Source organism: Pristiophorus japonicus, chromosome 8, assembly GCF_044704955.1.
Source record: "Pristiophorus japonicus isolate sPriJap1 chromosome 8, sPriJap1.hap1, whole genome shotgun sequence".
Taxonomy (NCBI): Eukaryota; Metazoa; Chordata; class Chondrichthyes; family Pristiophoridae; genus Pristiophorus; species Pristiophorus japonicus.
The window spans coordinates 36,214,295-36,228,493 of NC_091984.1; the positions used below are offsets into that span (position 1 = coordinate 36,214,295).

The window sequence follows — 14,199 nt, forward strand, 5'->3', positions numbered from 1 at the left end:
GCATTTCCAGCATTTTTTTAAATTTCCTATCTCTAACAGTTGCAGTTTTTTTTTATAAGAACAGTGGAGAGAGGTTTGAGCAAATTCCAATGACATTGAGCAATAACCTTTGACCATCAGATACAATGAAGAGAGGGAAAAGACTTGGGAGTCTCCTTAAATGACTTTTTTTTAATACGTACCCTGGATAACAGAATGGTTCGGAAGAGTTTGAGGTGGTGGAACCTGTTGTTTCTGTTAAATGTCAACATGCATTTCCTCCGCATCTTCTGCTTCCACTCCTGTCGGAATGTAATTGTCCTCAATGTATCCATCATCTTCCTCCAGACCTTGAGGTGGATACATTGTTCGATCCCTAACTTCCTCCATCTCACTACTGTGTGCCATGCTCACACTAACTGTGTCGTTGTCCTGGCTGCCGACGTCTTGCTCTGGTAGCAGCTGGTGGCTGTAGCTGCTGAGGTATTTGTGAAAGAGTTTAAATTTCGCACCAATTGCAATCAACACGGAGATAGTGATAGCAATTACGAGAACTCCGACAAGATAGTGCCATCCGTTCTCACCTTCTGCTGATGGCGCTTCTGAAGCTGGAGGTTTCAATAAAGTAATGTTAATTAAATATTAAACGACATACACATCAATCAATATTTAATTATGCACGCACTTGTATTAAGATGAATCCATGCAAATGTTACAGAATAAGAAAAAGGAGCACTGAGTACAATGGTTAAAGTCCGCACGTGAGATATTTGCACCTCTATCCAACATATTCGTCGCCAAAAATGAGGAAGTTATGAACAGACGGGAACACTGACGTTTCTTCTCAACATCTTCATGCCTCTCACTACTCAACAATATTTTCTGAACAAATTTTAACTACAAACATTGTTGCAAATTTACTGACCACCTTGCACTCAGTTCAGACTAATTGTCAATTGGGCTCTGTGTGATGGCAGGTATTTCACATCATCTATATATAATCCCCGCATTTGGAAATCTACGAAGGTCTGTTTCATCTAAAAGCCGTACAGACTACTGGGCTGTCTAAAAAATGCACACTAAGGAGGATAGTTCATCTCTTATTGCTTTCTGTGGATTTGTACCATCAGTAACTTACTAGATCTTACTGTCTCTGTATAATTATTTTATTTGTAAATCAAAATAATTATTCGTCTTAGCCTGAGCATGATGGTGTGTGGTATTTACCACCTTTCAAAGTCAACAGAATAATGTGATGTGTACTTAAGATGTAAATGTTAGTCCTGGCCCATGGATTCTCACCATTCAGGTTTCGGTTCATAGGAGACTTGTTGGTCTGTTTATGGAAACTACTTAATTTCCTGTGAACACAAATCAAAAATGTTGGGAGAGCCTGAGCCATAACTGAGAGTAGCAACTGGGTTAAAACAATGCCCAACTCACCCTCAAAGTTGCCTAGAGATCATGAGGAAATTATATAAAGTCAAGGTAAAGCACAGGCAATATATAGCCTGCAATGAATAGATATTTTATGGGCAAGATTATATTTTGTGGGTCACAAAATCTCAAAGTGTTGGCATTACTTGAGGAAGTGTTTGGCATAAAAAGTATGCAAAAAGTAATAGCAGCCAAAACGGCTGTACCTTCCACAGACTAATTGTTTCCTTATCTCATGTTGTCTTATCTGCTCCCAAGCAGATTAGGAGGGTAGTCTGTAATAAGAATGGACTTATTTCAAGACTCTTACTCTGCCTCTACAGTAATATGAAATTTTTCAGCCTTGTATTCTTACCCCAGACCAACCTGGACTATCCAGATTGTTGAGCAAAACCTGCAACACATCATGACAGAAGTCATTGTACTGTACCAGACAGTAACACAGAGCGAGTTATCTGGAGCTCCACTGCCTAGTGCATCACCAGAACAGAGAGCACGTATAGAGCATGGAGGCACCAGAACTGCCACTACCTAAAGATGGCTTATAGATGTCCTAGACCCAAGTCTTGAACAGAGAGTGTGGTTAGTACAGAGATCAGAAAACAGAGATTAACACAGAAAAGTGTGAAATGATGGTAGAATGAGGAGAGTACATATAAACTAAATGGTACAATCCTAAAGGGGTTGCACGAACAGAGAGACCTGGGGGTATGTGTGCATGAATTGTTGAAGGTAGCAGGGCAGGTTGAGAAAGCGGTTAAAAAAGCTTATGGGATCCTGGGCTTCATAAATAGCGGCATAGCGTACAAAAGTATGGAAATTATGATGAATCTGTATTAAACACTGGTTCGGCCCCAATTAGAGTATTGTGTCCAATTCTGGGCACCACACTTTAGGAAGGATGTGAAGACTTTAGAGAGGTTGCAGAAAAGATTTACAAGAATGGTTCCAGGGATTAGGGACTTCAGTTATGTTGATAAACTGGAGAAGCTGGGGTTGTTCTCCTTGGAGCAGAGAAGATTGAGAGGAAATTTGATCGAGGTGTTCAAAATCATGAGGGGTCTGGACATAGAGAGAAACTGTTCCCATTTGCAGAAGGGTCGAGAACCAGAGGACATAGATTTAAGGTGATTGGCAAAAGAACCAAAGACGACGCAAGAAAAAGCTTTTTTACATAGCGAGTGGTTAAGATGTGGAATGCGCTGCCTGACAGGCTGGTGGAGGCAGACTCAATGTTTTCTTTCAAAAGAGAGTTGGATAAGTATCTGAAGGAAAAAGAATTGCAGGGCTACGGGGAAAGGGTAGGGGAGTGGTTCTCGCGGAGAGCCGGCACGGGCTCAGTGGGCCGAATGGCCTTTTTGAACTGAGGCTTGTGAAACACCAATGTCATCTGCTCAATGTTATGGCCACCATGCGCATTATTGAAGAAGGACCAAGCAGGGTGGAAACACACATCGAATATTACAGCACGCAGAGGCCATTCAGCCCTTCACACCTACCCCAGCTGTCTGAAAGAACTATTCACTTTGTTCCATTCCACTGTCCTTCAAATATTAATTCACTTATCTTCTAAAAAGATATTATAGATTCTGCTTCCATCACTGTTTCTGGTATGACATTCTTCCTCTTTACAATCCTTCTGCATAAAAAAATTCTCTTAACCTTTCCTTTCATTCTTTTGGTGAGGATCTTAAAGTTATAGGGCCCGAACTCGGGCGAAGCCCAGGCCCGCCCAAGTGCCGCCCAAAGGACCGCCGATGGCCACCGAGAGACCGGGCGGTACTTTGCCTGGAAGATTCCGTTGAAAGAGGTGGTAGTACCGCCCAGCGGGCAGACAACGGCTTGCGCTGTCAATCTGGGCAGCAGTGGGCGGGAGCTCTCAATCTCGGCGGCACAGGCTCTTGCCACCCAAGTGCCACCGAGGATGGAGTTGGGCCCATGGAGAGTTGAAGACCTGCAAATAAAAATGTTGTAAAAAAAACCCACTGCAACACCTTCAAATGACCCTATCCAGGTAAGTTACGATAAAAAATGTTCTAAAAATATGTTCACTAACCTTTATTTCCATTCTTCATACTTACCGTGAGGGTTAGAACAGCCTCCTCACAGCGGTCCTTCCCCCTGCTGTCGCCGACTCCCACCCACACCAGTCTGGCAGCTCGGCGGGCGGGAGGCCACTTACGCTACTTGGCCGCCAGAGGGCGTCAGCGGGCGGTTCCCGGCCATACTCCCCTCCCACCCGCTCCAGCCCAAGTGGAAAATGGCAAAGAGGGGGGACCAGCAGCAAAACTCGGCGGCAGTCGGCAGCAGTGGACGGTGAGACCACCAATATCGAGACCATAGTCACTGGTTACTGAATCTATTTCCTGTGGAAACAGGTTTTCTCCATTTATCTTATAAAAACCCTTCATAAATTTGAACATCTCTTAACCTTCTTTGTTCTCACGACCATAACATAGAGAAAAGAGACCCAATTTCACTACTCCATGATCACAGGTAAAGCCTTCTTAAAGTAGCACACCCAAAACTGGACACAATATTCAAACTGCGGTTTAGCCAATGATTTGCATAGGCTGAGCATTACCTCTTTGCTTTTGTGCTCTATGCCCCCTATTTAAAAACCAAGAACACTATAGAGGTTATTTTCACCACCTCCGCTTGAGTGGAAACTGGCGGAATGGATCAACTGTCCATGAGAGTATCCGCCTGAATTTCAAATCCATTGATCTTGATTATCAGCTGTTGCTGCTCGAAACATAAAATGCTCACCATCCCTGTAGCATGAGTGTACATAACAAACGTGGGTAAAAATCCTGTGGGACATATCCAGTTTGGAATATCGGGAGCTCTGATAGCACCAGTCTGGAGCCCTTTCCTAGAAATACGCTTGACCCCAATATCCCTACCCACATTGCCAGACTGTCGAATAAGATTGAGCTAACTGGGACTGTGTTCCAAGATATTCCACTCCAGGGATTTGAGCACATAAATCTAGGCTGACACTCCAGTGCAGCACTGACGGAGGTGCTGCCTTTCAGATGAGCCGTTAATCTTATGTCTGCTCTCTCATGTGGACATAATAGATCCCATGGCAATATTTCAAAATTTCAAAGAAGAGCAGAGGAGTTATCCACGATGTTCAGGCCAATATTTATAAGAACATAAGAAATACGAGCAGGAGTAGGCCATTTGGCCCCTCGAGCCTGCTCCGCCATGCAATAATATCATGGCTGATCTGATCATGGACTCAGCTCCACTTCCCTGCCCGCTCCCCATAACCGTTTACTCCCTTATCGCTCAAACATCTGTCTATCTCCGTCTTAAATATATTCAATGACCCAGCCTCCACAGCTCTCTGGGGCGGAGAATTCCATAGATTTACAACCCTTTGAGAGAAGAAATTCCTCCTCATCTCAGTTTTAAATGGGCGGCCCCTTATTCTGAGACTATGTCCCCTAGTTTTAGTTTCCCCTATGAGTGGAAATATCCTCTCTGCATCCATCTTATCGAGCCCCCTTATTATCTTATAAGTTTCAATAAGATCACTTCTCATTCTTCTGAACTCCAATGAGTATAGGCCCAACCTACTCAACTATCTTCAAAAGTTAACCCGCTCATCTCCGGAATCAACCTAGTGAACCTTCTCTGAACAGCCTCCAATGCAAGTAATGTCTCCAAGATAAGAGGAGACTAATTGATGTCCTGTTTCTGACTGCTCCATTTTTGATCGGGGCGGAGGAGCAGTGAGAGATCGGGGCCAGGAGTGACATGATCGGGGCCCAGGAGAGGATAGGGTTCAGGGCCCAGGTGAGCCGAGGGCCCAGAGGCAGCACGGGCCAGCCCACACTGCGATCTATGGATAGTAGAAGCATGCGTGCGCACTAGGTCTGTGCAGCAGAGCTTGGTCGTCAGTCGTCTTGGTTAACCCTTGCCACTGGATCAAGACCTAGCTCTGTCAAGCCCGTGTGGTGGCTGATGTGCAGTGTCCACCCCACGTTAAAAGAATCCACACACAGATATCTTCCACCCTTCAGTATGTAGTTCGGGACCTAGAATGTCAGGTCCCTCACTGAAACACATGTGAACTCATCCCTTTTTGGTGTGGAAGCAGGTCATCCTCGATACAAGGGACTGCCTAAATACTATCCTTCCTTAAATATGGAGACCAAAACTGCACGCAGTACTCAAGGTGTAGCCTTACCAATACCCTGTACAGTTGTAGCAGGACTTCTCTGCTTTTATACTCCATCCCCCTTGCAATAAAGGCCAACATTCCATTTGCCTTCCTGATAACTTGCTGTACCTGCATACTAACTTTTTGTGTTTCATGCACAAGGATCCCCAGGTCCCTCTGTACTGCAGCACTTTGGTAATTTTTCTCGAATTAAATTATAATTTGCTTTTCTATTTTTTCTGCCAACGTGGATAACCTCACATTTTCCCACATTGTACTCCATCTACCAAATTTTTGCCCACTCACTTAGCCTGTCTATATCTCTTTGCAGATTTTTTGTGTCCTCCTCACAATTTGCTTTCCCACCCATCTTTGTATCATCAGCAAACTTGGCTACATTACACTCGGTCCCTTCATCCAAGTCATTAATATAGGTTGTAAATAGTTGAGGACCCAGCACCGATCGCTATGGCACCCCACTAGTCACTGTTTGCCAACTGGAAAATTACCCATTTATCCCGACTCTCTGTTTTCTGTTAGTTAGCCAATCTTCTATCCATGCTAATATATCACCCCCAACCCCGTGAGCTTTTATCTTGTGCAGTAATCTCTTATGTGGCAACTTATCAAATGCCTTCTGGAAATCCAAATACACCACATCCACTGATCCCCCCCTTATCCACCCTGCTCGTTACACCCTCAAAGAACTCCAGGAAATCTGTCAAACATGATTTCCCTTTCATAAAACCATGCTGACTCTGCTTGATTGAATTATGCTTTTCCAAATGTCCCGCTACTGCTTCCTTAATAATGGACTCCAGCATTTTCCCAACGATAGATGTTAGGTTAACTGGTCTATAGTTCCCTGCTTTTTGTCTGCCTCCTTTTTGAAATAGGGGTGTTACATTTGCAATTTTCCAATCTGCTGGGACCGCGCAGAATCCAGGGAATTTTGGTAGCTTACAACCAATGCATCCACTATCTCTGTAGCCACTTCTTTTAAGACCTTAGGATGTAAGTCATCAAGTCCAAGGGACTTGTCCGCCTTTAGTCCCATTATTTTACCAAGTACTACTTCATTAGTGATAGTGATTGTATTAATTTCCTCCCGCTCTCAACCCTTGATTATTCACTATTGGGATGTTTTTAGTGTCTTCTACCTGAAGACCAATACAAAATATTTGTTCAACATCTGTGCCATTTCCCTGTTCTCCATTATTAATTCCCCAGTCTCATGCTCTAGGGAACCAACATTTACTTTAGCCACTCTTTTCCTTTTTCTGTAATTATAGAAGCTCTTACTATCTGTTTTTATATTTCGTGCTAGTTTACTTTCATAATCTATCTTCCCTCTCTATCATTTTTTTAGTCGTTCTTTGCTGGCTTTTAAAAGTTTCCCAATCCTCTGGCCTCCCACTAGTCTTGGCCATATTATATGCCTTTGTTTTCAATTTGATACCATTCCTTATTTCCTTGGTTAGCCACGGATGGTTATCCCTTCTCTTACAGTCTTTCCTTCTCATTGGGATATATTTTTGTTGCGAGCTATGAAATATCTCCTTAAATGTCTTTCACTGCTCATCAACTGTCCCATACTTTAATCTATTTTCCCAGTCCGCTTAAGCCAACTCTGCCCTCATACCTTTGTAGTCTCCTTTATTTAAGCTTAGGACCCTGGTTTGATAACCAACTTTCTCACCCTACAACTGAATTTGAAATTCAACCATGGCATGGTCACTTATTCCTAGAGGACCCTTTATTACGAGATCAGTTATTAATCCTGTCTCATTACACAGTACTAGATCTAAGATAGCCGGCTCCCTGGTTGGCTCCGAAACTATCCCGGATACACTCTATGAACTCTTCCTCAAGGTTACCCTGGCCAATTTGCTTTGTCCAATCAATATGAAGGTTAAAATTGCCCATGATTATGGCGTGATATAAAAGCAAGTCTTTCTTTCTATTGAGGATTGCCTTCTGCTTGACAGAAAGAAAGCCCCGTTCAGTAAGATGCATGTAGGCAGCACCCTCGTGATCTCCCAGACTCAGCTGAACATGAGTTACGCCACCAAATTACGCAGAGCCCCTCATGCAAAGCTTGTGGTTCCGGGCCTACTGTTAACTGTCATCGACAACTTGAATGTGTCATTGTATTCTCCTGAAAGTACCAAGTGACAAATTGCACAGCAACTTCACAAAGTGCTTCTAAGCCTTTTTTAAACATATGAAAAAACAAAGAAAAATTCAGTGTGAGCATGCAGAGACAGTAAACAAAGTAACCTTCATGAAGGAACTCAAAATATTTAGAAGTAATTCAGAAAAGGGAGGCAACCAGTGCTTTGCATTGTGAACAGAAATAAACAGGAAGTCTCAACAAAAAGGATTGGTTATGATAGTTTGATATCTCAATAACAAAAGAAATAGGAGCCATGGGCAGAAAAGTAATTACCATCGACTGAATATCTTTGAATACATTTTGTACCCGTTTACTGTTATTGTAAAATCAATTAAATAACATGTGGACAGGAACTTATACAAAGGCAGTAAGCATTGCAGAGAGAAAATTAAACCCACAGGTTGGAAAGGGAAAATGTGCAGTGCATTCATATTGGGCAGCAAACATACTTGGCACTCTGCTTACCTTCAGCCCCCTCATGCAAATTTCTAATTTGTAGAGTATGCAACAGTAATTTCAAAATAATGAGCTAGCAGGACACAGGCACAAGGTACAGGTTGGACCTCCCTTGTCCAGGACTCCCTTATCTGGCACCATTCCTCGTCCAGCATGTTTCTGGTGGCCAGCGGCGCATGCACAGAACCCGGCCGACCTCCACCCCGACTTTGGGGCCTGCCAACACGCGGCCCTCCGGGGCCCACCGACAGTCAGCCCACTGGGGTCCGCCGACACTCAGCCTGCCGAGGGCCCATCGACACTCAGCCCACTGGGGTCCGCCGACACTCAGCCTGCCGAGGGCCCATCGACACTCAGCCCACTGGGGTCCGCCGACACTCAGCCTGCCGAGGGCCCATCGACACTCAGCCCACTGGGGTCCGCCGACACTCAGCCTGCCGAGGGCCCATCGACACTCAGCCCACTGGGGTCCACCGACACTCAGCCTGCCGAGGGCCCATCGACACTCAGCCCACTGGGGTCCGCCGACACTCAGCCTGCCGAGGGCCCACCGACACTCAGCCCACTGGGGCCCGCCGACACTCAGCCTGCCGAGGGCCCACCGACAGTCAGCCCACTGGGGCCCGCCGACACTCAGCCTGCCGAGGGCCCACCGACACTCAGCCTGCCGAGGGCCCACCGACACTCAGCCCATTGGGGCCCACCGACACTCAGCCTGCCAAGGGCCCACCGACACTCAGCCCACTGGGGCCCACCGACACTTAGCCAACTGGGGGGCCCACCGACACTCACTGTGTCTACCGACACTCAGCCTACTGGGGCCCACCGACACTCAGCCTACTGGGGCCCACCGACACTCAGCCTACTGGGGCCCACCGACACTCAGCCCGCTGGGTTGTTCACCGACATTCACTGGGGTCCACCGACACTCAGCCCGCCAAGGGCCCACCGACACACAGCCCACTGGGGTGTCCACCGACACTCACTGTGTCTACCGACACTCAGCCTACTGGGGCCCACCGACACTCAGCCCGCTGAGGGGGGTCCACCGACACTCAGCCCACTGGGGGACCCGCAGACACTCAGCCCACTGGGGTCCGCTGACACTTCAGGCCCGCCCGGGACACTGACCTTCTCCCCCCCGTCCCTTCCCCTCACCCCCCCCAACCTCGGGCCACCTTCCGTCGCCCCCCGGCCTCCCCCCACTGCCCTTGGGCTGACTTCCCTTTATCTGACAAAATCCCTTATTCAGCACAGGTCAGGTTCCGAGGGTGCCAGATAAGGGAGGTTCAGTCTGTGTATGTGATGCAGGTGCAGCGCCCCGAATCCGGAACCCTCGGGACTGAGGCCAGTCCGGATTTTGCATTTTGCCGGACTTTGAAACATCTACCTGACATCACGAATCCGGAACCACCCGAGCCTAGGTTCGGGTATTTCCGGATTTCGGAACGTTAGAAGGGGGGCGGAGGTGATGCTCGCCGGGCGATGAGGTCGTCGGCGACGGGGGGGCGGAGGGAGTGGTCCTCGGAGGGTGATGAGGTCATCGGGGGTGGTGCTCGTCGGACGAGGAGGTCGTCGGGGGTGGGGAGGGCGCTCGCCGGGTGATGAGGTCGCCGGGCGGGGCCCCGTCACCATGGAGTTGTTCGGGCGGGGTCCCGTTAAAGAGGAGCTGGTCGAGCGGGGCCCCATTGCGGAGGAGGTTTTTGGGCAGGCCAGTGAGGACGCCCCGAGGTCGGGCGGCGAGGGGCGGTGAGGCGAAGTCAGGCGGTGGTGAGGGGCAGTGCGGCAAGGCCCGAGGTCAGGCAGCAGCGGCACCTGGAGGTCAGCCGGGTCCTGATTCCGGAACATTATACGGATTTCGGACGACCCTGCCACCAATCGGTCCGGAGTCCGGATTCCGGAACATTCGGATTGCGGATCTCCGGATTTTGGACACTGCACCTGTATATGCACAGATTTGTAGAGTTGGTGCAGCCTGACTGCCTGCCTCTTTTCCGCAGTTACGTTCGAGCCAGGGTGTTCCTGGAGATAGAACACGCGGTGTCCACCAGTACGCTCACGGCCTTCCGTGAGAGGTGGGAGTGCATCATCATCCCTGGCAACCAAATTTTAATTTGATCCACTAATGTTAAAAGTTTAATTTGTTTAATTTGTCGATTTTAGTGCCCCTTTAGTAAGGGGGCACTTGAATTATGGTTTTACAAAAATAGTGTGAAGCTGGTGCATTGTGAATGGCTTAGGCAGTCACGTGATGTTCACAAGATTCAATAAAACCCGAGTCAGTTGGGTCTAGGGCATCCACGATGAGGTATGCAGTTGTGAGCATATTGGATGAACTGGCAATGTGTAGTGTGATTGTTAAACCTTTGTTAATAAACTAACTAGTTCTTAATAGCAATGTGTTGCTGTGAATTCTTAAGCAAAGAACCATGAAACAAATACATTACAGTATATCACCTGAAATATTACAGAGTAAAAATTCTGGAACAGGTGATACCAGGATGGGAATCAGTGATTTAAAAGACTGTAAACAGCGTGTGTTCAACAGTTTATTTTTCTTCCTCTTATACTGGACTCACTTCTGAAACTATGGATTTGGATGTAAAGGTGGAGTTGAGCTGTTTGGAGATAATAGATTGCTAAAGGTAGCATAAACAAGGTAAGTGAGTGCAGATTTTTACCACATAAAAGATTGACAAACCACAAAATTGGAAACATTTTACACTATAGTGATACTCAGTGTCTATTATATTATCTTGAATCAATGGGGTAGATCTTAATTTGGTGCGATAGTGTAAAATGGGTGATAGTGAGTCATCTTTCCTGATTTTTAATTCCATTGACTTTATCACCTCCAGGCTAGATTACTACAATGAACTCCACAGAGGCCTTCAAAGTTCCTCCCAAAACTCTGCTGCCTGCATCCTATCCTACACTAAGTCCTGCAGCTGCCACACACTTCCTCCCCCATCGTCTTCTGCCTTTGCCAATTTCAGTGGTTCAGCCTTTCCCAGTGCATTGAATTCAAAATCGTTATCTGCATCTACAAATCCTCTACATCCCTACTCCCCTCTATTTTGGCATTCTCCTCCAACCTTAAATGTCAGCATACAGCCTCCACTCTTCTGACTCTGGTCTCTTTTGCACTCTCTCCACTCTCTGTTCCACTCTTAATCACAGAACCTTTAGCCCCATACATTACAATGCCTTCCCTAAATTCCTCTGTCTTGATATCTCTCTCCCTTCCCTCAAAAGCCTCCTCAAAATGAACCTTTTTGACAATGCTTTCAGTCACCTTTGCTAACTTTTCTCCTGCGCTGCTCATTTTTTCCCTCTGTGAAACATTTGGGATATCTTTAGTTAAAGGTAATTCTATAAATACAAGTTGTTGTTGAGGAGTGAAAACTTTTGGGAAAGAGGCTTTGAAACAAATCCTATATACACAGAAAAATGCCCATTTAATAAAATGACTGTGTACCGTTAAGAATTCTCTTGCCTGTATGCAATAATGCAACTCATCTTGAATATGCACATTCAACGGGTAGAGTTAATGTACACTGGGATCCGGAAAATGGGAAATTGAGGACTGCATTGCAATGCTCTCATTACCATAATTTATGCATGCCTAATAAAGCTCTTAAACATTCTGTGTTAGAAAAATGATGAGCTGACCATTACAAATATGGATCCAGAGATGTAAGTCCCAATTTTCCAAATCCCGCTAACCCATTTATTTCTGGCAGGACCATTCCTGAAGAATGGAAATATTTAAACATTAAAGGGGAGGTTAGGAAAAATTACTTTTGACAGAATATGAAACGCTTTGGGTAAAACCGTCATTGAAGCAGAGTTCACAAATTAAATTATCTCCCAGATGGTGAAGGTGAATATTACCCTCAGTGGCTCATTTAAAAAAAACACTGGTGCAGACTTGACTGGCCAATCTCTCTCTCTCCTGTAACATTCTATGATTGTCCAAACACAACTAGTAATTCATGCAGTCTTGAGAACATTTAAATTAATTTACAAAGATTTGTGCTCAAACTCATGGAATTGCTACTTACTCTGATTGGTGCCAGCTGTGACTGTGAATGCTGAAAGAGTTTCTGAATGATCAAAGCGGGGAAATCTTCCAGACTTTTCCGAACAGGACACAGGAGACAGATCCAGATCCAGTAAATTCTTTCCCTGGAGTTCAGGTGGGAACACACACCGTATCTCTTCTGCGTATTCTGACAGGAAGATGGAGTGACTTTCACAATGCTATACCGCATGTTCAGGAACATATCAAAGAACTTTACAAATTGCTGTTGTTTTTACTTCTAGACACAGTCAATTAAATGATGCATCTGTAGGTGCAATCGAAAAATTGGCAGGACCATTCCGTGAAGTACAAAATCACCAGATAGATATGATTTATGCTATTTAGTTCTATTAAATGTCAGTTTAGACATGGGAGGATGGATTTTGATATCGGTCTTGGCTCAGTGGTAGCAGTCTCACCTCTGAGTCAGAAGGTCATGGGTGTTAGGCCCCACTCCAGAGGTTTGGGCATGTAATCCAGGTTGATACCACAATGCAGTACTGAAGGGGTACTGCACTGTCTGAGGTGCATCTTTTGGATTAGATGTTAAACCAAGGGCACGCCTGCCCTCTTGTATAGATGTAAAAGATCCCATGACACTAAGAGCAGGGGGAATTCTTTGGACGTCTGGACCAATATTTACTCCTCAACCAACACCATCAAAACCAGATTATCTGGTCATTTATGGTGTATGTGGGAGCTTGCTGTGCGCAAATTGACTATCACGTTTGCCTACAATACAACAATGACAACACTTCAAAATACTTCAATGGCTGCAAGGCACTTTGGAACGCACTGAGGACCTGAAAGGTGCTATATAAATGCAAATCTTCTCCTCGCAATATCATGAAACTGTTTACAGTATTGTTGCTCCTAATACACAGCAGAAATCTTCCCCTCCATCCCATGTCGTCATATTGCAGAGGGAAGAAAGGCATTTAAGCAGTATCTATTTTGTATTTATCAGCTAAAGTACACCTGATTATATCAACAGGTTGCATTAAACAAAAATTAAGATACAAGAACAGAAAGGGAAGGATATTTTTGTAGGAGAAAGGTTTCGACTGAGATTGACAGTTCTGCATTTGGCTGCAGATAAAGTTATGTTTGATAGTGGAGTGCAGTGGATTAAAGTGAGAATGACACCTCTCCGATGCTGTGGACAAATGTATGATTGACAGTTGTGCATAGTGAAAGAAAGAACTTTCACAATCTCAGAATGTCCCAAAGTAACTGGAGCAGTGGTGCAGCAGGGAGGGATTCAAATTCCTGGGGCATTGGAACAGGTTCTGGGGGAGGTGGGACCAGTCCAAACTGGACGGTCTGCACCTGGGCAGGACTGGAACTAATGTCCTAGGGGGAGTGTTTGCTAGTGCTGTTGGGGAGGAGTTAAACTAATATGACAGGGGGATGGGAACCAATGCAAGGAGACAGAGGGAAACAAAAAGGAGACAAAAGCAAAAGACAGAAAGGAGATGAGTAAAAGTGGAGGGCAGAGAAACCCAAGGCAAAAAACAAAAAGGGCCACTGAATATAAAGGGGCTGCAAGAGGGGTCAAAACTAAAAATCATGGTTTAAAAACTAGGATTAAAACACTCTACCTAAATGCACGCAGCATTCGAAATAAAGTAAATGAGTTGATGGTACAAATCATTACAAATGGGTATGATTTGGTGGCCATTACAGAAACATGGTTGCATGGTGGCCAAGACTGGGAATTAAACATACAGGGGTATCTGACGATTCGGAAAGATAGACAAGGGGGGAAAGGAGGTGGGGTAGCTCTGTTAATAAAGGATGATATCAGGGCAGTTGTGAGAGATGATATTGGCTCTAATGAACAAAATGTTGAATCATTGTGGGTGGAGATTAGAGATAGTAAGGGGAAAAAGT

At 45.5% G+C, this 14,199-nt stretch overlaps 1 protein-coding gene across 1 annotated transcript in view; it reads right to left on the reverse strand.

The window, feature by feature from the left end:
* Nucleotides 1–237: 237 nt before the first annotated feature.
* Nucleotides 238–14,199, reverse strand: part of c8h1orf210 (chromosome 8 C1orf210 homolog) — a 46,680-nt gene continuing 32,718 nt past the window's right edge. Inside the window, exons 3-4 of the mRNA XM_070886040.1 lie at nt 12,287–12,454; nt 238–587 (exon numbers count right to left, since the gene is read on the reverse strand). Coding sequence (XP_070742141.1) covers nt 238–587; nt 12,287–12,454 — 518 coding nt within the window. The remainder of the gene's footprint in view (nt 588–12,286; nt 12,455–14,199) is intronic.